This window comes from Lygodium microphyllum, chromosome 18 (genome assembly GCF_053477565.2).
Source record: "Lygodium microphyllum isolate KBCC chromosome 18, Lygodium_microphyllum_v1.1.10, whole genome shotgun sequence".
NCBI classification, from domain to species: domain Eukaryota; kingdom Viridiplantae; phylum Streptophyta; class Polypodiopsida; order Schizaeales; family Lygodiaceae; genus Lygodium; species Lygodium microphyllum.
Genome location: NC_141152.1, coordinates 5,881,229 through 5,904,680, shown reverse-complemented (window position 1 = coordinate 5,904,680; position 23,452 = coordinate 5,881,229). Strand labels below are relative to the sequence as shown.

Here is a 23,452-nt window from a genome sequence, read left to right as displayed (position 1 = left end):
AAAAAGAGAGAATTTGAACACAGAGAGAATTATAAAGAGAAGAAATATAAACTTTAAAAAAAGAGAAAAGAAAAAAATTTAAAGAGAAAAAAAAGAAAAAAAGGAGAGAGAAAAAAAGAGAAGAGAGAGGGGAGAGAATAAAAAGAGAAAGAGAAGAAAAGTGGGAAGAAAAAAAAGAGAGAGAGAGAAGAAAAGCGGGGAGAAAAAAGAGAGAGAGAGAGAGAGAGAGAACTAGGAGAGGAGAAAAAATAAACTAAAGTAGAAGATAGAGAAAGAGAGAGAGGGGAGAGAATTAGACATAATGAATTTGGAAGAGGGAGAGAGAGAAAAAAAAAAGAGAAAAATGAGAAATGAATTGTTAAGTGAAGTTGCCTTGAGACAGCATAGCTACTTCACTCACACTTTCGGTGCCTCAAAACTAGGAACGCTAGTATATATGTGTGTGTACGCGTGTGCACGCACACACGTGCATGTTAATCCTCTTACCTGCACGTGGCCTGCCCTTCCCCTGCATGCATGCTTGCAAGTGGCAGGGTGGGCTAAATGCCCTCCCTCACCAAGGGATCCTGATTGGACTTGCGGAGGCTCCGCGCCGCCCTGCATGGAAATGCCAGAAGCTGCAAATGGGGAAGTGACTATCCTGGTCCTCGAAACCTCAGCCAGATCACATGGAAGCCATTGAAAAAGCGCCACGTTAATATCTCTGAAGTTCAATAATGACCAGAAGAAGCAACAGCTCTGATCTGATGGTAGCAAGAAAGTTCCTCTGCCTAGGTAGTCTCAGGAATCGCTACGGGGACTTTTCGCTCGCAGGTTTATTATGCTGCGTGAAAGAGAGATTTGCTGACGATGGCATGGAGAGCAACATCAATTGATTACTCATTCCCTCTAATGCTCTCTTGCAAGGGGCAGTCGCATGTGTAATGACGATAGCCTCTGCAAAGGTAGCAGGAATAAAGGAAGGGAGCAAATCGAACTTAACTGACGATTTGTTGTGTAAAATTATCTAGTCCCTCTCAAGGAACATGCCAACTTGTGCGAAGCGATGGAGGAATGCTTGATGAGGGAAGCTTTTGCTTGATATGTCTTTCTGTCAAACTCGAGCCCACCAGGACGTTTACCAAGATCGAAGAAGAAGAAGAGACATTGCATATGCTTTAGCCGCAAAAATTGATAAAGTACCTAATGATGATGATTTGGTTTCATCTACTTTGGGTGGTAAGAATCACACGGAGGGTGGCCTAACTTGTCAACAGGTTTTAACTTTTTCTATGCTCACGGCGGGTGGTGGCTACCACCGGGGGTATAGATTGCATGCACCGCAAGAGATATGTATCTCTGATTATACTTCTTCGAATTACTGTATACAGAAGCATTGGAAGCCTGTGGCCTGCCCCTTTAAACTCAATGTTAGCTTCTTGCAGGATAAGGCTTATCTGAGAAAGAATCAGATTCCTTCTTCCAAAGCTCTTGGATTCAGGGCAATATAGTTTTATGGCTGGAGGAAAGATCCACAATGCTATCCTTAACTTGTTCTTGTTAGCACTAGTGCATTTCAAGGGTTTTATGAGTTGTATTTGGGCATTTAGGAGGGCACTTGACTGGGCACTTGGGCAGCCATTTGTGGCAGGCTTAGGTGTCTTGGGCCTAGGCCCACTTATAGGTGTCTCCTCTCCACTCTCCTTCATTCATTGCATATCTGCATCTGTTGGGGAGAGGGACTCTGGAGATTGCCATAGCCTGTGTGGTTTGTACGCATTTTCTCGTGCTTTATAGAGTCCATGCCGTACATTGAGTTCATCTGTTCTTGCTTTCTTGTTTATCTCTTTCAATGTTTAGTAGTTGTCTCTCTAGCTTATTCATTCGTATGTCTGTCTCACATGGTATCAGACGACTAGGAATTTGGCCTGGTGCATGTGTTTCTACTGTTCATGCTGTGACAGATCTGCTATAGGATGTGTTTCTTGGTTTGTTTTTGTCCAAAAGAGGGCTCACATGTTGGTGGTTGTGTTCACGCCACACTGTCTTCACTTTGTTCTTTTCTCTCCCATGCACTTTGAACTCTTTGCTTGAACTATTGAACCCTTTTTTTCATATTGACCATAAGTAACCTAGGTACTCACTCATACCCTTTTCTTCTCTTCTCTCTCTACTTCATTGTTCAATGGTTCCTTTGTATTCCAACAGTGATGATTAGCTCAAAGGCCTTGACTATCTTACTTGAAGTGCGGTTATGAAAGCTTGGTCTATGCAAAAGCAGTGCAAAAGTGGTTGTGGTACCTTGTTTCAGGACCGATTCCTCATTCTCCATAAACATCTCCTCTTCCATTTGGGTGGGATGAACATATTTTTGAGGAAGCAATTCTCAATTGGGATATTGATGATGCCAAAGCATATTCCACGTTTTTTCGATGTATCTCAAAGGAAGTGCCATTGGCGGTCACCTCTTGTGGGACACCTTCTGAGGTAAGCAAGAAGCTTCAACTCACCTCTTGTGGAACAGGACACCTTCTAAGGTAAGCAAGAAGCTTCAACTCATGTACGAGGCTTCATTGACCATGTGGGCTGTAACTCTCTATGGTCAGCTTTAGAGCCTCTGATTCAAGTCTATCAACAGCATTTGGTCCTTCATCCTTCAAGCCACCTAAGATTCAGGACTGGCTTTGTTACATGCAGTCTGCCCTACTCGAAGCTCATTTGGTGGGAATCCTCCATAGGCTGCCTTTTGAGTATAATGGTGTGGTGAATGCCTCATGAGCTTAGACAGCATCTGCTCCAGTCAGTTTTCAACATACAATCTCCATGTTGTTGGAGCGTGAGTTTGTGCTCAGGTTATAGGGCAGGTTGCTATCTTAATTGGGCAACATCCATGAACAAGTATCCCCTGCTTTAGAGAGGGGTAACATGAAGAAGAAGAGGAAGAAGATGAAAGGGAAATGCACTTTAGTGCTAAGGACTTGGCCCAAATTTTCTGAATGCCTCTGATGGCTTACTCAGTAATGCAACTGCCAAATTTTGCATCAATGTCTCCAGCTTCAAAGGGTTTGCTTTTAAATGCTCAGTGAGGCAGGGCTTTCCTTTAGCCCCCTTTCTGTTTGCTTTGGTCATTGACAGTTTGCTTTGAAACCTTGAGAGAAGGATTCGTGATGGCTCTCTCAAAGGTCTGCCTCTTCCTAGTGGGTAAATCTATTTTAGGCAGATGTTCGCAAATGATAATTCTAATCTCTTGCACTTGGACAAGGGCTCCACTCTTTATGGAGCTTTGATGGAGGTTTACTCTCAATTTTCTCTTCTATCTTGATCTATGATGAGTCTTCAAAAGAAGGAACTTTTACTCATACACTGCGGATCAGGATGTTTCTTGGCTTTAAGAATACAACTTCAAGAACATCAAAGAGGGAAAAGTTTCCAATTAGTTAGGTTCTCCTTTGAGGCTTACCATATCTCTCAACCAAAGATTGGAATGGTTCCTAAACAAGCTCACTAGTAAGCTGTTAAGATGTTTTAATATTTCTCAAGCCTTTCTGGGAAGCTAGCTGCTGTTAAATCAATCTTTTTAGCATCTTTGATGTTTGTGGCTGTGGCTTTCCTCTTCAGCAAGTCTTCATGGGAGAAGGTAATGAAGCTCTCCAGAGCCTTCTTATGGACCTTTGAAGATAGGTAGCTCAGCCATTTTATTCTATGGTCTTTGATAATGACCCTGAAATCTGGTAGAGGCCTTGGTCGTGGGCTTTTAAGAGAGAAGGCATATAAAATGAGCTTGTCATGGCTGAAAAGAATGGAAACTAACCAATATTGGGCTATGTTGATGCAGTACTTTGTAAGCACAAACAAGCCTGCCTGAGATCAATGACACAGCCTTTCATGGGAAGATGTAGTCTATAGCAAGGGAATTCTGGTGAAAATCAGGCACTCAGAGGCTGCTAGTGCCATTTTGCAAGCTTGGCTCCCGATTTTCGGTTTGCACCTAGACTAGCACTAGTGACAGTAGGGGAGAACCCCCCATTATTCAAGTCTATTTGGTTCATGGCTGAAGCCTTTATGGGGCAGCACCTGCTGATCAATGATCATTCCAAGATGGCTAAAGCAATTCATCATAAAGGGATCGAGAGGTGGGTAGGTTTGTGGGACCAGCAAGCTCTGGACTTTTTATGACGGGTTTCTAATGCCTAAAACTTAAAACCACAGGGAAAAGGAGTGGATGCTTACTGTTCTGAGCAGCAGGAAAAATGACTGGCTGTCATCCCCCTTTGTTTGTAGAGACAGTCTAATCAGGTATTTGATGGCACATTCTAAAAGCCTTTGCTCAGGTGCAAAGGCAAGAAAGACCAGAAGAAAACAGATAATCCTAGATGTATTAAGGTCAAAGAAATGGAAAAATTAGGAGTTGGAGGAGTTGAGTAAGGAAAGTATAGAAAGCTATTCCACTGCTAAGATTCAATTTGATGATGTGGAGGATTTTGACTTGGGAGTTACCTGCTGAAATCTCAGTATCTATAGTTTGGACTCGATGCACATTTTGTGGTAGAGCTGAAGAGACCATCTCCCCACCTTTTCTGGGACTGCAGAGAGGCACGAGCTCTATGGAGGAAAATTAGTAAGTAGGTTGACAAAGCAGGATTTGATAGTAATATCACCTTCAGAACTGCTATTATTGGAGATCAAGGTAGAATGGATGAGGAGACTCAGAAACTGTGGCAAATCCCTAGAGCAAGAGGCTCTTAAATAGCATGAGCACTTATGTGGTTTTCGGACTTAAGCATTATGCTATTGCATGTACACCTTATGGGGATGTGAACATTAATACATCTTCTTTATTTTGCACTTTAAAAAAGAAAGCCAACAACACCTCAATATAACCCCAATAGCCTAGGCTCTAACCAGCTTTCTTAAACATAAATGTGCCACTGTGATTCCAACTATCTGCAGAAATGGAGAAAACTTAGTGCTCAGCATTCAACCTTACCTGGTTGAGAAGGCCAATTATTAATTCATTATAAGGAGCTCATCAATTAGGATGTATGCTCTTTTTTTTTCTTGGATGCATAGATGATTGGGCAACAGCAATGAAGCAGGTGACCATCTCCAGCTAAATTACATTATATCCACTTATAGAGACAATGGCATGGCTGCAACTCTTCTTGGTAACCACACACTATCATAGACTGCACAGATAGATGGCTTACCATATGATGAAGACAAAGGGTACAACTGACTTGTTATTGTGGTGCATTACCTACCACACCCTGTACACATGAAGGCTGGTGTGATGAAGGAGATTTGGTTAATCAGAGGGTGTAAAACATTCTGTAGCCATGTTATTGTTTGCCATTGTGGTGAGGAGATTGGCCTCATGTGCATGAGGCTTCAGCCCCTTACCTAGGCTGCGATATCTAGTCTAAATTACCTGCAGAAAAACAGATTAACATGGAGCAATGGATCCAACAGAACATGTGTGCAAATGGAGTGCAAGAAAGACCAATACCCACAGAAAACAGCAGTCACCTTGTGTGTAGGTGGGTTGCAACATGAAGAATTCCTGAGCAATGATCAACCCCTTAATGGTGCTCAGTCTGATAAGAAATTGATGTGGATGTCTGCTCAATGTAAGTGCAACAGTTTATCTAAGCCCTTGACCATCCCTTCTAGCCAAACTGTGTGGTGTTCTAGGTTTTTGACAGTTATGCTAAACAATCATACACGCTGCCGTTTCCAATTTATGATGAACAGATTGTCTTATCATACGTGACAGGTTATGAACTGGTTGAAAGGCTTGCATATTATGGTATCAATTCAAATCTTGTCATATACTTCACAGAGGAGCTTCATTTAAGTAGCGTTGCTGCAGCCAAAAATGTCAACAATTGGGTGGGGGTAACCACCATCTTGCCTATTCTTGGAGCCTTCTTGGCTGATGCCTATTGGGGGCGATATCGGGCAATCACTTATTTTTCGTTAGCCTATGTTGCTGTAAGTAATAGCGAGGTTATGCATTATTTTGGCGCAAGAGTTGAGGAATAGGTACCTGTAGTGTTTTGCAGCTCAACTTATGATTTGCTGAAGTGTCCGGTTAAGGACCATTAAATTTCTCTAAAAGATGGCTTATGGCCTATTTCATTGACTCGTTTTTCTCAGGGATTGATTCTATTAACTCTTTCAGCATCTGTTAGGGGTCTCAAACCCTCCTCTTGCATTAGTGACACAGTCTGTCCTGAAGCAAACTCAGTTCAGTTAGCCTTCTGTTTCCTCTCTTTATATCTGATTGCCATTGGTACGGGAGGTGTGAAGCCCTGCCTTGAAGCTTTTGGTGCAGATCAGTTCGATGAAGAAGATCCTGTTGAAAGAAAGAATAAAAGCTCTTTTTTCAACTGGTGGTACTTTGGACTTTGCACAGGCGCCTTATTGGCATTTACACTCATTGTTTACATCGAGGACAATACAACTTGGGCACTCGGCTTTTGTATACTGGCGGTCCTGTTTACTCTGACATTTTGTCTTTTCCTAGCAGGGACTCCCTTTTATCGGAACAAGGTCCCAGGTGCAAGCCCTCTATCTGGTATATTTCAGGTGTTTATTGCAGCTGCTTGGAAGTGGGACATAGCAGTACCTGTTGATGACAAACTCCTGTATGAAATTCAGGACACAGAATCCCTACAAATAAGGAGAAGGAAACTTGTGCACACTGCAGGATTACGGTTTGCCTACTTAAGCTCCTCTTTCCATGCTTTCTTTTGAAGATGATTTGTCAGTAGCATCCACAGTCTGCAGAGAAATTTGGGAGAGAGTGGTTGCAGGAATCATCTACATGCTATTTTATTTTGTGTGTGGGGAGGCTTAATACAAAGGGGAAGACAGCATTTGAGATTTGCAATGCAGAGAGCACAACATGAACACTGGTTAGCGCACCCTTATCTAACACTATCATATCAGTTTGGCTTACAAATCTAGAAGTTTTCACATAGCAGGGCATCTTAAGGGTGTTACTCTCCACCTTTTCATGTATAGTGACTTTGATTGTAGGCAGTCAAAGTCCGGGGCAAATCTTCAGCTAGATACTGTAAAATGCGGGTGCGGGTGACCCTAGTGTTCACATCAGGAGAATGACCCAACAACTTGAAATAAAAGCCCTTCAAATTTGAAGGTAGAAGCTTTAAAACTTGCAAATATGAAGATAATTTGACCTAAAAATTAATGATATTATCCATAAAACGTTCCAATTTTTGAAGATAAAACACTTTAAGATCTGAAGATAGAAGGTTTACACCTTTAAATCTTAGGACAACGTAGCTTTACAAATGGCAAACACTTCTATATCTTTGTATCAGTTTCTAGAATGTTATGTTACCTTAGGCCGGTAGCTTTCTTATGAGCTATGCTAACTTTGTGAAGGCACTAGTTTGTCTCTAGCTGTTAGACCATTAAGGTGGGCTGCCTACCTTAGTAGGTTCAAGATCTAGAACAATATTTGTGCCTCATGAAAGTTTTAAGCAAGTTAGTATGGAAACGATAGTTTGGCATCCCCATTGCATCAGGTGTTGTTTCTGGACATGGTTTGGTCATCTTAGGCTTTTATAACTAGTTCAATAATTCATTTGCATCCTAGCACTCACTGCTTGTGGACTATTTGTGCTGCCCCCATTTGCAATGCTGGTACCACCCGCTACTTTATTGCCTCCACCTTCACCACTTCCCTCAGCATGTGCTAGCAACACTACCCACCTTTCCCTTGACTGGCACCGTCCTTTTGCCTTGGCATCCCCTTAGGCTGTGCAGGTCTAACAAAAAATGACCTCGACCGGTTTGTTGAGCTAAAATATGCATTACTTGTTGATTAGCCTCTTAAACAGCCCCAAAACACATTAAAAAATCTCTTTTAGAGTAAAACCCTAAAACGGGGAGCAGTGAGGTCTTCGACATCGGCTTCCCCCCCCCCCCCCCCCTATTGTACCTTACCCTTTGCATTGCATGATTTCATCCTCTTTGTACTAGGACATTTTGGCAAGTGAACAATTTTTCCATGAGGGACACTGTCCAAGTGACACTTGCTGCATGAGCATTCTTCAACATGTAGCATACTTTGCATCTCAGTGTGCAGAGCACCACTTTAGTGGTTCCTAAGCTGTTTTCACTGGCGGTTGTTGTTACCCCACCACCATCCTCCTTCATCACATAGATACCTCATCACCTATTTTTCCTCGTCATTAACACCTTGAGTGGATCGATTAGCTTGTATTGTTTGTGATCCGTTGGGTGTACCCTCCCTACTTCCGTCTTTTGGGGTCACTATTACTCAATCGGCCGCATCCCATAAAATTTATCTCACTTATTCAAAAAGAAAAAAGAAAAAAGAAAAAAAAAAGTTCCATGTAGCCTTTGTAGGGCTTGGTAGGCCACTAGGTAGCCGACGTGCACCCTTTGTCCAATGCCCTGTCCTTTTTGGGGTGACTACTTGGATTCCCTTGGTAGGATAACCATCGCCTCTGTAGTCTTGGTAGGCCACTGGGCAGCCGACATGCACTCTTTGTCCGATGCCGTGGCTGCTTTGGGGTGGGACGCCTGGGGGTCAATAATCATCATAGTGGTTCGCCTAACTTTTCGGCTCAATTTTGGGCCTGAGAGGGGGTGTTGAGCTAAAATATGCATTACTTGTTGATTAGCCTCTTAAACAACCCCAAAATACATTAAAAAATGCTCTTTTAGAGTAAAATCCTAAAACGGGAAGTGGCTCAAGAGAGTTCAATGGAAACGCTAAAACAGGGAGCGGTTTGAGAGAGTTCATTGGAAACCCTAATTTTTGGGGCATCCTTCCACATCTATAAATAGACAGGCTGCCCCCATTCAGCCTCATTCCGTCTGTGTAGGTTTCTCACTCCATGTGCAGATTTCAGCCATTAGCCTCCTCCCACGTGGCTGTCCAGCCCTCGAGACTGCTGCCACTCCATTCGTGTTTGCTCCTGCTGCTAGTGCCTTCATTCATGCTAACATCAGCTACTGGCGACATCATCATCTGCTGCGATCTGATCATCCAGTCATCGCCAACCACATCAGATACTGTTTCAGCCTACTGTTTACAGCAGATTGTGACAGTTTCCAACCTCCGATCGGTGGTACACTGCTGCGTTTACTAGTTTCCAGCCTCCAGACTGCTGAGTTTTGGTGACTAGCCTACTGCCATTCACTATTTAACACTCCTACACTTCGACTGGTGGTCACAGACTTGGGATTTGTCTCTGATGGACGTCACACTTCGATATTGCTTTACCCTTGAGTACACTGTACACTCTTACATTCATTTACAATATTCATTCACTTCAGAGTTGTGTTCTCTCTCTCCCTTCTTCTGTTTGTGTTTGAGTTTCTGTGTTTGAGTTTTTGAGTTTTGCGTTTAGGCTTTGAGTTTCTGTGTTTGAGTTTTTGAGTTTTGCGTTTAGGGTTTGAGTTTTGCCCTCTGTGTCTGTGTTTATCTCTTTGTGTTTCTGTTGTGGTCATACACTCTGTGTTTCCTCAGGGCAAACCCTAGCGGTTTTCTTCACAGGGTCTGCCTATAAATGTGTGAGAATGTGCACATGATCAGAAGCATGAAAAAGCAAGCATGAGCCTTGACAGAAAGAAAGAACACATCAACACAAGAAACTCAGAATGAGTGGGCAATGAAATCCACAAGATGAAGCATGAGATGTGCAGTACAATACCAGTACAGCACCTGCACAACAATGACCAGCAGCAGTGCCTCTAGTCTCCCTCTTTCCAAGGATGTAAGATGACGTAATACAGCAACTAAGAGTGGGGTGGAGCATATATAGAAGCCTCAAGATGGGACATGAGGCAAGTGAAGAAACCCTAAAAACCTTGGGGCAAGACAATGGAAGAAACCTCAATGAACCGTCCAGGTGCCTCTATTCAGCACTCACCTAAAGGCTAAGCACAACGCCTAAACCTCATGATATGTACCATTAGAAGCTGTAACATCATAATATATACAAACAATGACAATTAGGTAGGACCATGGATACCCAAGTAGTGGGTTATCATGCCACCACTAATGTTCCTTGGAAAGACACCGATGTCAATGTTGATCATATTGGATCCGTGATCATTGTGGAAATAGTCAAACCTTGATGCATGCCATTAATGCCATGTAGAGTCATATCTTGACCATGGATTCCCCTCCTTTAGTCACACTGCTGAAGTGTCTCCCATGTGTGAATAGACTAGGAGCAAGTACTGCTTGCTTTCCAAACCTTCCATCATGGGCTTAGACCACACCAAGTCTAGGATTTTGAGCTACGAGACAAATTTGATGCATGTGCCAAGCCTCCTCATGGTCTAGTGCATCAAGAAATCCGTGAGTTTGTCAAGGCCCATTAGCACCCTCTCACAGTGCCTCTTTGGAACTTGTGAGGAATGATGACATAACTAGGTCTAGATGATGGATTCTTGAGTCACGACAGGCTTAGCCATTGCAAAGCTAGAGTTTGAGGATGATGAAGAGCCTAAGTTGCCCTTGCCCTTCTTCCCCTTCTTCCAAAAAGCTGCTAGCTTCTTGAAATCCTTTTAGATATACCCCGTCTTGCCACAAAAGAAGCACTTTAACTGCTTCTTTTCACCCCTCTTTGTAGCTGCAAAAGCTCAAACACATTGAATGCTAACTTGAATGGCATCCTCCTTTCTAAGTGCACAAATCAAGCCTCCAAAATAGTACTCCAAGATGAGTAGTCAATGCCTTGAAGCTTATCATTAGTAGAAGAATAGGAGCTGCTATCAAAGTGAATAAATTTATAACGATAGGAGTTGGTGGGAGATACTTGGGGCACTTTGTCATCAAAATCAGTCCAATTGAACAAGAGTTCAGCAATTCAACAGTTCATACACACAAGGATGCAAGAGTAGACAGAAAATGGAGCAGTAGCGAAGTGAGTGTAGTGAAGCATCACAACCAGCAGCACACGAGACCCTCTCTACAAATGAAATGGAAAAACACAAAAGTGCAGTGTGCAAATCAGCACAAACACAGGTGTTACCAGCCATTGGATGTAGGATGTATGAGTGTTCAACACAGTAGGCAACAACAAACTAGGCTTGGGCAAAGTAGTTCCAGCCTTGAACGACTAATGGGAAGGCAAAACTGAAGGGGAAACAGCTCTGGGACTGAGAAAATACGTCGCCCAACACCAAAGACAGTTTGCCCAACAAGAAGAGTCTCCTTCAATATCAACATCCATGGCTGCAAGGATTTTCCTACCTTTACTAGGACATTTTCCAATAGGCACCTTGTTGCATGTGTATTCTCATCATGTATCATTCATCTACGTATCTCATTATGCAGAGCACCGCACCCCTTGAGTGGATCTTGAGTTGTCTCTAATGATGGTTTTGTTACCACCATACCTCCATACCTCTTCACACCTTTACTTCGTCATGGACACCCTAAATGGGTGGTTGAGATAGTCTTTTGTTTTGTGATGGTGGATTTGATCATCCCTTTAATTTTCCCCCATGAGCATAACCAGTCCATCTAAAAAAAAAGAAAGAGTTCAAAGTGGTTTAACATCACCTTTGTAGGTCCTAGAAGGCCACCTAGTAGCGAGCGAGTACCCTTTGTCTAATGCCTTGGCCTCTCTAGGGTGGCCCTTTGGACTCTTGAGATTGCCTTTGTAGGCTTGGTAGGTTCTTGGGCATGTACACCTTTTGACTGATGCCCTAGTTGCTTTGGGGTGGGATATCTTGGGGTGAACATGGGTGAGCTATGCTTGTAGTCTCTTTTTGGTTCCTATTTTTGGTGTGAGAGGGCGTTGTTAAGCTAAAGAAGGAGCATTTCTCGTTAAACCTTAATTAGCTCATTAAAACCACCCCAAAACTCAAAAATTGCCAAAGTTTTTGTGTCCATAAGCAAACACCCAAACTTTATGAGGATCCACACCTATAAATATGAGAATGCCCAACCACTTGGTTCATCCTTGCATCAGCTCTCCTCATTGGCAGTTAGCCATCTCTTCACCAACTGCTGCCATGCTTTCTATATCAGCTGGTGACCTATCTACAACTGTTGCCTATTGCCTCCATCAGCTTAGCAACCTATCTACTGCGTTGCCTATTTTCAGCTTTCTTTTGCAATAGTGCAGGCTGGCTTGCATCAAATACACCTCCCTCAGTTGTCGCCCAGCTCTTAGTTACTATGTGTGATTGGCTGCACTCCTCTTCAAGTGGTACATTGCTACAATGCTCAAAATGCTACAAAGTTTTTTTGTCCCATAAGCAAACACCTAAACTTTTGGTTGGATCCACATTTATAAATAGAGGTTGCCCAGCCACTTGTCACTATTGTTTCACAAATCTACACTCTCCATCAATTGGCTCCATCATCCACTATTGTCTACACCCTCCACCAGAGGATACTTCAGTTTGTGGTGCAGCCACCATCCAGCTCCAAGCGACCTGTGTTGACACCTAGACAAGCTGTGTCTGCTGCAGGTAATTGTAGGCACCCTGTTTGCAGCCTGTTTCTGGCATTCTCCAGCTATTGCCAGCCCACTTGGTCTGTGTTTCCCTGTGCAGGTCAGTCAGACAGCTCATATCATCATAGTAGCTGCCACCTGCAGTTTTTGGAGAAGCAGGAGGCTGTGTTTTTAGTTTGCAGCAGCCACCTTCATCACTAACATCATCAATCAGTCTGCTGCCTGACTTGGAGATACTACATTTTCACTGCAGGAATCATTGAAGCTGTCCTAGTTTGTGTTTTCAGCATTGTGCAGGGTCGCACTGTTGCCACTACTTGTCTGGACTTGATAGTTTGTGTTCGAAGCACTTGATTACTCATAGAGGCTATCTGCTACAATCCGGGATCCATTCAGAGTAGTATAGCACACTCCTCAATTCATCTCTACTCTGGTCCACTTAAAGACATGAAGTTTGAGGTCATTGTATTCACTAAGCACAGTGTGTTTTCAGCATTCATCCTAATTCACTTTGAGTTACCCTTTACATTTAAGTTCAAGTGTTTTTCATTGTGCGAGTTTTTTCTTCTTAGCTTGAGTATTTCCTTACGTGGTATTAGAGCTAGGTATACACCAAAGGTATCTAAGCCTTGATTTGAAAGCTTGACATTGAAGAGAAGTAAGGATGCAGTAGGGAAGATGTCTTCAAACCTTCATCACCAAAGCAATCTCCAACTTAACCTATACCAAGGACTGAATGGGAAGGGTATTCATAGCTAAGACCCAAGGTCTGTGATAGCACTGACTCGATGGATGGTACATGACATATTGAATCTCTCCGGCTGAATACAATTTGATTCTCATGCTTCGGGCCTAACAAATTCTTGAAGGTAACTATGACAAAATCTCTTCAGATTATGTGCATAAATCTAAGGAACTTGCAGGACTGTTGGATCCCCATATTGGGACTTGATCTTTCCCAATCAAAGAAGGAAACACTGAATCCAAACCTTTCTTCAGTGCACATCCATCTTCATTAATGAAGGTAAACAAGTTGAAATTTCTAGTCCTTCATTGCTTCTATTGTTAGGTAGGATATTGGGTTAAGTCATGCAAAAGATCGCTTTCAATTTGTTCACACCAAGAAAGATTATTATAAGAGTAAGTCAGGTATATCTTCTTTAAGTTCTCCTTTTATAAGCTAGTTTGTTTTTGGTGCGTCATCTTCATCTTCACAAAATCCACCATCGATATTTTAACTTTTTTAACATTTTCATTTAATTTACAAAAACTTCCCATTGCATGCACTTCACTTCCATCCACACCTCAATTCCAAATCCCACCCATCCCATCCTTTTCTTCCATTGTATCTTCATTCATTTCTTTATTTGTAGCACCATGTACCACACCAAGGGAACCATCAAATTTAGGCATATCTTACTTTTTTAGACCCTCTGATTTTGTGCAACTAAGTGGTGGAGGTGCATCAGTGATGGGACTAGTCTCCTACATCAAGCATCTTCGGGCTTCTCTTTGCAAAGGTTACCGACCTAAGCACACCCACCTCTAGTGTTGACCACTTGGTACCATAGTTTTGTGTATATATTCTTACCTACTGGATGTTTTGGCTATGTTCAAGTGCCTTAGCTTATAGTTTGGCAAAGTTCTAGGATTCCAATGCCTCCTCCTTTAGTACTTGTTGGTATCTCACACTCCATTCTTGTCTTTTTACCCTACCTCTCTTATTAGATAGCTCAAAGTGCTTATTCTTCATCCATCAAAGCAAAGAATGCTTTCATTTATAAGACTCATTTTCAATGTAATGGCCTCTATCTAATATCATAGTTTCTATCCTGGCCGACTATTGAGGTCTTGGAATTCCATAAATTTCATGGCCTAGCTTTTGCTAGAAAACCTATGAATGAGAAAAATCACTGGTATTATCACTCAGGACATCGTAGGTATGACTCTCTTTATGAGTTGTCTCACTGTTAATGTTTGAAGGCCTTTCACTAAGATGAATAATTTGTAGGAGGCTCTAAAGCATTCCCAATGGTTAGAGGCCATGGAAAAGAAGCTTGAGAGCATTGACTAGAATAGAGTGTAGACATTGTTAGATCATCGAGGCCACAAGAAGGCCATTGGGACAAAATGGATCTTTTGCACTAATTGAAAGAAGTTGGAACTTTGTATAAATACAAGGCTCGCCTTGTGGTACAAGGGTTTTGACAAAAACATAATATTGATTACGAAGGAGCCTTTGCATCCACAACATGTTTGATATCATTTCATCTGTTAGTTGTGTTAGTCGCCCATCATGGTTGGCGTATCCATTAGATGGATGATGTTAAAAGTGCCTCTCTAAATGGTAATTTGGAGGAGGAAGTCTATGTGGAGTTGCTTAATAGGTTTTCTCTTCCAAACGACAAAGACAAGGTTTTTAATTTTTAAAAAGCCCTTTATGGATCAAGCAAGCATTGCATTCTCGATTTCATAGGGCGCATGAATTTCTCACATTACATGATACCATCCTACCCCTTATGACCTGAACTTGTACATCAAAACCACTTCAAAGGGGGTTGGTTGTATACTTACAAATATTGATTATCTATTGATTATTATATAAGGGCGAAATTGTGCTTCACATTTGAAATGATTGATTTTGGTCAGGTATCCTATTTCTTGGGTATGGCGGTTGTCTATCACAGGGATGGAACCTTTGTATCCCAACAATTATATATCCTTTAATTAGTGGATCAGTATTGCACCGATCAAACATAGCCCATAGCCATACCATTAGATTCCATTGTGAAACTCTCTAAGGATGCTCATGCATATCTTTTTGATGAGCATACCTATCGTTTTGTGGTGGGAAAGCTTTTATGGTTGATTCATACTAGGATAGAACTTGCATACTTAGTAGCATTGCTCAATCATTATTTCAATGCATTGAAACTTTGACATTGGATTACATGTTTGCGTGTATTGAGATATGTTGAGTGTATCTATTCTTATTCCTTAAATTTTGGTAAAGGTTTGATTTTGTAAGGATACATTGATTTGATTGGGTAGGAGATTGTAACATCCAATATTTCCATGGTGGCTACATATTCTTTGTGGGCACGGCCCTTATTGTTTAGCCAAGTTGTAAATAGGAGATAGTTGTTGTCTCGGCTGTCGAGGTCGAGTATTGAAATCTCTATAATGGCACCATTGAGGCCATCTATTTAAGGAGTTTATTGGTAGAGCTTCAGTTTCTATGCATCATCCCGATTGCGATCTTTTACAACAATTAGGGTGCAATAGCACTTGTTGGTAATTTCATCATCAGTTAAAGATGAAGCACATTGGTGTGCACTACAATTTCACTAGAGAGTAGGTGGAGCTCGACATTTTGCGCTTAGAGTTTATACCATCATCAAATAATTTTGCAGACATCTTAATCAAACCATTCAACCACTCGATCCTTCAGTACCTTCTTTCATAGATCGGTGTGGGTGCTCCCTTCCCTTTGACATTAGCATGAGGGAGAGAGGGATTCGCTAGCTTTTCTTGCCATGAATGTTGAGAGGGGGCGGCTTCTTCTCTTTGTGCCTACAAGATTTTAGTCACTATTCTATCAACTATATTTATACTATGTAACATCATCCATTTGCATCTTGATGACCATGATTGTAAAAGGGTGCTTGGTCAAGTAACCTTGCATAAAATAATGCATTAGCATTGTGTTTTTGTTAATGAAGCTCTTTGGATGAGGAAAAACTTGTATTTTATTTGTAGGTGGCTATCCAAGGATGAAAATCTCCTTGCATGTGTGCATACTATCTCTTTTTCTTTATCATAGAGTAGCTACACTAGGATCCATGATATTTGCAACACATTATATGGAAGTTTCTATGGCAGTACATCCTATGGAAGCATATGGCACATACCTCTATGTTTTTCCTTTATCCATTGACACCCTAGCAGGTGTTTGGAACAACCTTTCTATTTTGTGATGTTGGAGCCAACTGTCCCTCTTTTTCTCGTGGGCACAAATCCATTGTTACTATTAACAACAAAAAGGATAGTTCAAAGCAGTTTCATTGCCTTTGCAGGTTCTGGTAGGCCATTGCGCAGTTGAAGAGTACCCTTTGTTTGATGCCCTTGCCTCTTTGAGATAGCCCGTATTTTTAATAGGTTATCCATCATACACCCTTGGGCTGATGATCTAGTTGCTTTGGGATGGGATGCCTCGGGGTATTTTGGGGCGAACTATGCTTGTAGTACCTCATGGGTTCTAGGGCTTGAGAGTGTGAAGAAATGCTCCAAATGCAAAAAGCATGAAACCAATTGTATGACAAAGCATAGATTGATAAACTCAAAACACAGTTAGGGTAACTCAAAGACAGTGAACACAATGAATAATAAAGTGAATGAATAACGAATAAAAAGTACTCATGCAGCAAACACACTATGCAATGAATATGAAACCTTGAGCTCTTGTATCTTTGGGATCGAGGTAGAGGTTATGAGCTGTAGAGTGTGTCGTACTCCAAACGGATCCCAAATCGTAGCAAAGGCAGCCTTCAAGTGTTGAACACCAGCAAACGCAGTGAAGGAAGGCTGAATCTGATGCAAATGGCAATGTAGGAGAGAGAAAGGCTAAAAACGTAGGCACCTGAGGAGAGAAAATCTACACAATAGTTGTTAGGTGCAAACGCACTAGACAATGGTGAGAGAATGTCAAGGCAGCAATCAAAAAACCAAAATGCAGCATTCAAAGGAGAGAGAAGATGATATGGCAAGAACAACCAATTGATGGTGACAGCTGTCAACTATAGGCGATAGTACCCAATTGTAGGCGACAGCTCTTGGAACTCGGTGATAGTTGCAAACATGTGAGGAAGGCTGAAATCGGGCGTGGGATGGTAGCAGGTAGTTGTGGGAAGCTCTAACTACGATATCCTCTACGAACGGGATGTAGGCAACAGAGATATAGCTCTTGAAACCTATAAAAACGAGATTGAGGGAGAGTGATGGGTTTGCATGGCTATTTATAGAAAGTTTGGGGCATCCAAATTAGGGTTTTGCATGTAGGACATAATAACTCTCTAGGATTGTGTTCCTTTTTAAAATAAGAGGTTTTGTTCATTAATTCAGCATGTTTTGGGGTTGTTTAAGTTAGGGTAATGCAATTTTAGCTCAACATCCCTCTAAGGTTCAAAATTGAGCCATGAGAAAATTGTTCACTTGCCCAAGCGCCCTAGTACATAGATGATGAAATCATGCAATGCATAGGAGGAATGTCGGCTTTTGTGTGGTGTCGAGAACCATAAGGATATACCCGTACTTGATCTCGGGAGGTGGCTGCATGCTGATTGAGGGATGAAGAAGATCCACCCTATAATCTGAGAATACCACCTAAAAGGAGACCTTTGAAGATAATCAGGAGACAGGATGAGCTGTAGAACCCGAAACTCAACCTCAGGAGAGAAGCCACTAGCTCCGTGTATCCATGCTAGAAGGAATACGAAGGCCTAGTCACCAAGTCGTGTTGAAGATCCAAGGGCCCCGATCTAGGTAGATCCTCTAGATCGTGGGTATCAGTAGAAGAGATGACTGGTTGAAGACAGCCACCGCAAGAAAGTAGAGATGGGTGAAGAACTTCATGTGGAGTAGGTTTCCTCTCTGAGGTGGGAGGTGGAGGGGCCCCCGCTGAAGTCAAAGAAGAAGTAGATGCCCCCTCTGAGGGCAAAGAAATAACATCCCCCTCTGAAGTAGATAGGGAATCCAAAAACTCATGGATCACGGACTCTGAAGTGTCTGATGACAAAGGAAGTGCGGCCGGTCGTGCTGAAGAATCTATCTCGGGTGCTGAAGAGCTCCCAGAGGTAGCCTCTCGAACTTGAGTGGTCGAGGGTGGGAAAGGGTGGGGCTCGGAATGAGCAAGAGGTGGGCAACAGTCACTGTCTCTCAATGGAGCGGACTGGGTAGCTGAAGAAGAGGAAGGATTCGAGCAGTCATTCTCTCGAAGAAGCGGACTGACGAGGAGACGGTATCAAACAATCACTGTCTCTTGGTGCAGCGTACTATAGAGCCATAGGTTGTGGAAGCCATTGTACCTGAAAATAAGTGGGAGAAGACTATCGCTGGCATTGCGATGATCTCCAGGAGGTCGTAGTGCTAATTGATTCTCCATGCGCTCGAAAGGACTTAGTGCATATCAGATGCGTCTTATTGCCTTGAGCATAGTACTCTGATAGTCTATGTAGAACGATCTCTGTGGCCCAGAAAGGAGAGATGGCACAAGGGGTGCCTTGTGGAAGACGCATGTACTCCGAAGGGATGGGGAGCAAAGGTCGAAGTCGGCAAGCATCGGTGGTGTGTCTGGTTATGCCATAGTAGGAGCATCCAGTAGTCTAGTCATCTATTGGTAAAGAAGCCATGGATACCAGTGTGCCTTGCTGAAGAAGGAAGATGTCAGCCACCATGAACCATCAACCGCAATGTTTACCTCAAGGGGTGTGAGGGCAGTGTGAAGCACGAACTGCAATGTCCGCCCTTGGGAGGGTAGTGGAAATTCTGGAAGTGAGCTGCCAGTGGGAGGAGGATGTGACCAGCAGTAAGAGGTTGCAACCAGTAGAAAAACGCAGGTGAGGAGAGAGAAAGACTAAAAACGCAGGAAAAAAACAGCAGCAGCAGTCAATATGCTGAAATTAGCTCCTAACAGTGTGATAGGGGTAGAAACAGGTGCCACACTGTTCTAGACAGCAATGGCCAGCTTGGACCACGATATCCTCCGCATTCGGGATGTGAGCATCAAGCTGAAATACCTAAAATCTGCAAAAACGAGATGTTGATGCATCGGAAGAAGAAGAGAAGTGGATGCCGAATCCGCCACCGGTCTTTGCCTTCACTGGAGTGGAGGATCTTTGCCGCTAGGTGAGCAGATCCAGCTCTGATACCATGTCAAAAGATGACGTACCAGCGAGATAGTAGGGTTGGTGGGAAGGAACACGGAGTGAACTCGGCAAATATGGAGAAGAGAAGAGAAGAGAGAAGACACTCTGATGAATGGAATGATGAAGTTCTGAATCATGGAGTGAATGTGATACAAGGGAACAAGGGTGTCGTAGCACAAGGAAGATGATGACGACAGCCACGAACCACGAACTGCAATGTCCTTTTGAAGGGGTGTAAGGGTAGTGGAGAGGTTGGAGAGAAGAGGTGACGGACTGAATGAATCAGTGGTGAGGAATGAATGAGAGAGTGGCCTATAAATAGGCACAGTTAATCTAGGATGGCATCCCTTTTTGAGGCTGCAAACCCTAAACGTAAAATGCAGAAACGCAAAAACGCAAACTGCGGGCGAAGGGTTTCTCAACAGTTTGGAGACCAACAAGTTCATTGTGCATCTTTGTGAAAATTGGGTCCAAATGTTAGCCATCATTTTTAGGGTTTAGCAAGTTGAAGAGTTCATGTGCATTTACAACCCTCTAAAATTTGTTGGAGACAAACATTGAAGGTGACAAAGTCATTGTATACTTCTGGAGCAGTCGTACCATAAGAAATTATTAAAATATAGCCTTGAGCAATGAAAGTGAGATTGTAGCTCTTTATCGCAGGAAATATGTGGAAATTTAGAGAAATTCAAGGCAAGACCTATTGGAATGCATATAGCCCTTGCCTTTGTTTTTGGGTGTGAATTGAATGCTAGTTTGCTATCCTGTAGCAATGCAGGTCTGTATTTACTGAATTGAGTGTGCATAATGCAGAGTTTAGAGCGAAGCATTGGAATTTATGCATAAACAGGGACGAGGCTTCGTACTGCAGATCAGATTAGTTTGAAAGTAAGATTTTCTTGTGTTACACATTGTTTTTAGTGTGTAGCAATGTGGAACCAAGTCTACATATTCAATATCACTTTTATAGGTCGTTGGATGGAGGATAGGATGTATTTATATGGATTACACTTGTTAAGAGTGTCAATGGATAGATTTGTTACACATTTGGTCAAGGTTGGTAAAAGAAATTGGGAACACCGTCTTGGAGACAAGTCTAGGCTGATTCAAGAGCAACACACATGGGAATCAGTAGCATTGAGAGAGTGTTGGCTTGTGACAACAAGTCACTTGTGATTCATGCAAGCTTTGAATAAGGAAAATATGATAAGGGGTGCCAAACTTTGGGGATCTATCATGTGTTGTCTATTGAGTAAAAGCATTGTAGCTCTCCTATTTAGTGAATCATTTGTTTATTTGTTGATTTATTTCATGCGTGTAAGTTAGTTTATGTTCACTGCCCTTGAGATTGTTTTCAAAGCCTGCTTCTAAATAGTATAATTAATATTCATGTGATACATAAGCCAATATAGATGGGAGATAGTGAGTGGGTCAGAACCACATGAACTACCTGCATGTGTCTATGACTATCCTGATCTCCAATCTTATACAATATCATGCAGTGCCACCTAGTATATCACATCTATTGAGCACTCCTCTTCGATCTCAATTTAGAGAGATGCTGGATGGAGGACAATGAATGCTCCTTTGCAATCTAGAGATAGGATGACAACGAGCACAATGCCAAAGGTGGCACTCATTGTTCTCCTCCATTAGGCATCTGTCTAGACTGCAATCAAAGCTCCTAGGAGCACATGGGCAGAAAACTCATTATCCATCAATAGCTATCAAAGCTCCTAGGAGCACATGGGTGGAAAACTCATGAGCCATCAATAGTTTGGTATAACAAAATTTTTATTCTCTCTCGTGTTCGTGTTTGTTGTTTTCTTCCAATGTGCCATGCATTCTTACAAAGTCTGCATGTTTCCAAAGGATAAGAGATGGAGAACCAAGCAATTGATTATTATTTTTTCATGCATGTTCCAATGGTTGCATTGAGAATTTGAGATTAAAAATTACACTTGCATTGGGTAAGAGGTCTATAATATGTTAAGCTTGTTGTACCCTTGAATTTAGATTCTCTGTGAACATACTTTCTTCAAGACGTTTAGGTCTGTGTCATGTTTACAGTCGTTTGTGCAATGTCCTGCATGGATTTCTTGAGTGATCATGCAGTCCATCCTTCCTTGGCTGCCCATGTATGAAGGCACCTCAATATAGAAGATTTGAGGTGGAATGATGCCTGTTTCTTACACTCCTTTTGAGTGAAATAAGCTGTGCCATGCTAACTTGACTGATTTTCTTCAAAAACTAATTTGCAGGTGTCTTGACAAGGCAGCAACTCGAGACTTGTCAAATGATGGGTTGTGGCAGCACATGAATGGAGAAGACAACAGATCTTTAATAAGCAGTGGCATCTCTGCACCACGAGAACAATCTGAGAAAGCTGATAATGGCTGTGAGAATCCATGGAGACTCTGCACAGTGACCCAAGTTGAAGAGGCCAAACTTATTGTCAGAATTCTACCTATCTGGCTAACCACAATCATGTATGGACTTGTATTGGCTCAAGTAACAACGTTTTTTGTAGAACAAGCAGCAACACTGAACCGAAAAGTTGGCTCCAGTTTCACCATTCCCTCAGCATCGTTAGCAGCATTCTCATCAGTACCTATTCTTGTCTTGATGCCCATATACGACTGCTTATTTGTTCCAACTGTGCAACGGTTTACGAGGTATGAACAGGGTCTGACTTTACTTCAACGTGTAGGAGTGGGCATGTTCTTGTCTGTACTCTGCATGGCAACAGCAGCCTTGGTTGAGCAGAGGCGTCTGCAGATTGCTAGAGATAATGGACTTCTGGACGATTCGACTGGCACAGTCCCAATGAGTGTTTTCTGGTTGCTACCTCAGTACATAATCTTTGGTGTATCTGATGTTTTTGCTATGGTAGGCCAGCAAGAATTCTTTTACGACCAGGTCCCGGACACAATGAGAAGCTTGGGAATGTCTTTATACTTGTGTGCAGCTGGGCTGGGAAGCTTTGCAAGTACTGGTCTTATTAGCATTGTTAATTTTCTGACAAGTCGATGGGGGAGCCAAACCTGGATTGTCGATAACTTGAATATGTGCCGTCTAGACTATTACTATTGGCTCCTCGCGGTTTTGTGTGCTCTAAATCTTGTAGTGTACATAGCATTGGCATGGTCATACACCTACAAGACACTGGAAACTCACACGAAGTGTAAAACTGAACACTCGTCAACAGGCCTCGAATCAGTTCGTACAGCATAAGGCTGTGGGTGCATTTATCAATTGATAGTTCGTTTTTGGACCCATATGGCTCTGCATTTCACTGTGCCGATGGAACTGTTTACAGCACCCAGGCGCGATGAGAGGGCTCCTTGGGTTCCACCACGCTTCATCATAGGCTAGTGCCATCGAGGTCATTCCTTCAAGAGCAGTGAGAGCTCCATTGCATGTTGCGCCAATTATTTTCGACGGCAGCCAATTTCTAATAAATCCACAAGGGCCGTCGGTATTAGTCTCGATTCCAGCGTCTCAGTATAAGAATAACTGATCTAATGCGAAGCGTGAAGGTTTTGGCAAGTAGACTAACATGCATAGCTGCGGAACGAGCTAGTTCCGGTGCTTCTATTCTAATCAACAACTTACCACAATTAGTGCCCTTGCTCATCTTAGGGTTCATATTAGCTGTTACCCTTACACTTCAACAGGCCTCTGGTTTTGCCACGTTCTTTATCTCCTTCTACCCTTAAGCAGGTAGGCCTCTAGTTTTGCCACAACATATGTGCTCCGCCGGACCTTGAAGTGGTTTGAGGTTAGCCTTTCTAGAAGCTATGAAGTAATTATCATATTACCTAGAAGAAAGTGGTGATTTTGAATGTTATGAAATTTCTTATTTATCTAGCAATTCTAAATAGGTATTACGAAGCAGTATGTGATGTTATGTGATATGTAGCAACTATTAATGATCTTTGTATAGCAATTTATGTTATTACTATATAACAATTGCAATGACTATGACTATATTGGATTTTTTACATAATAAATTGTAAAATTGGTAAGCTACGTAGCAATTCAAGCATAATAACTATTAATTATGGATATGGA

At 42.3% G+C, this 23,452-nt stretch overlaps 1 protein-coding gene across 1 annotated transcript; it reads left to right on the top strand.

The window, feature by feature from the left end:
- Positions 1–443: 443 nt before the first annotated feature.
- Positions 444–23,026, top strand: LOC148020538 (protein NRT1/ PTR FAMILY 8.1-like). Its single transcript, XM_087698308.1, has 4 exons — positions 444–5,606; positions 5,753–5,970; positions 6,136–6,695; positions 21,640–23,026. Exons 1-4 carry the CDS (start codon positions 5,462–5,464, stop codon positions 22,610–22,612), a joined length of 1,896 nt encoding a protein of 631 aa, XP_087554434.1. The 5' UTR covers positions 444–5,461; the 3' UTR covers positions 22,613–23,026.
- Positions 23,027–23,452: the final 426 nt, after the last annotated feature.

Bases quoted from the DNA above. Each gene is read 5' to 3' on its own strand.
- LOC148020538 (XM_087698308.1), top strand. From the start codon at position 5,462: ATGGAGTGCAAGAAAGACCAATACCCACAGAAAACAGCAGTCACCTTG. The intron at 5,971-6,135 runs GTAAGTAATAGC...CGTTTTTCTCAG, and splicing joins TTTCGTTAGCCTATGTTGCT to GGATTGATTCTATTAACTCT. The intron at 6,696-21,639 runs GTTTGCCTACTT...ACTAATTTGCAG, and splicing joins GTGCACACTGCAGGATTACG to GTGTCTTGACAAGGCAGCAA.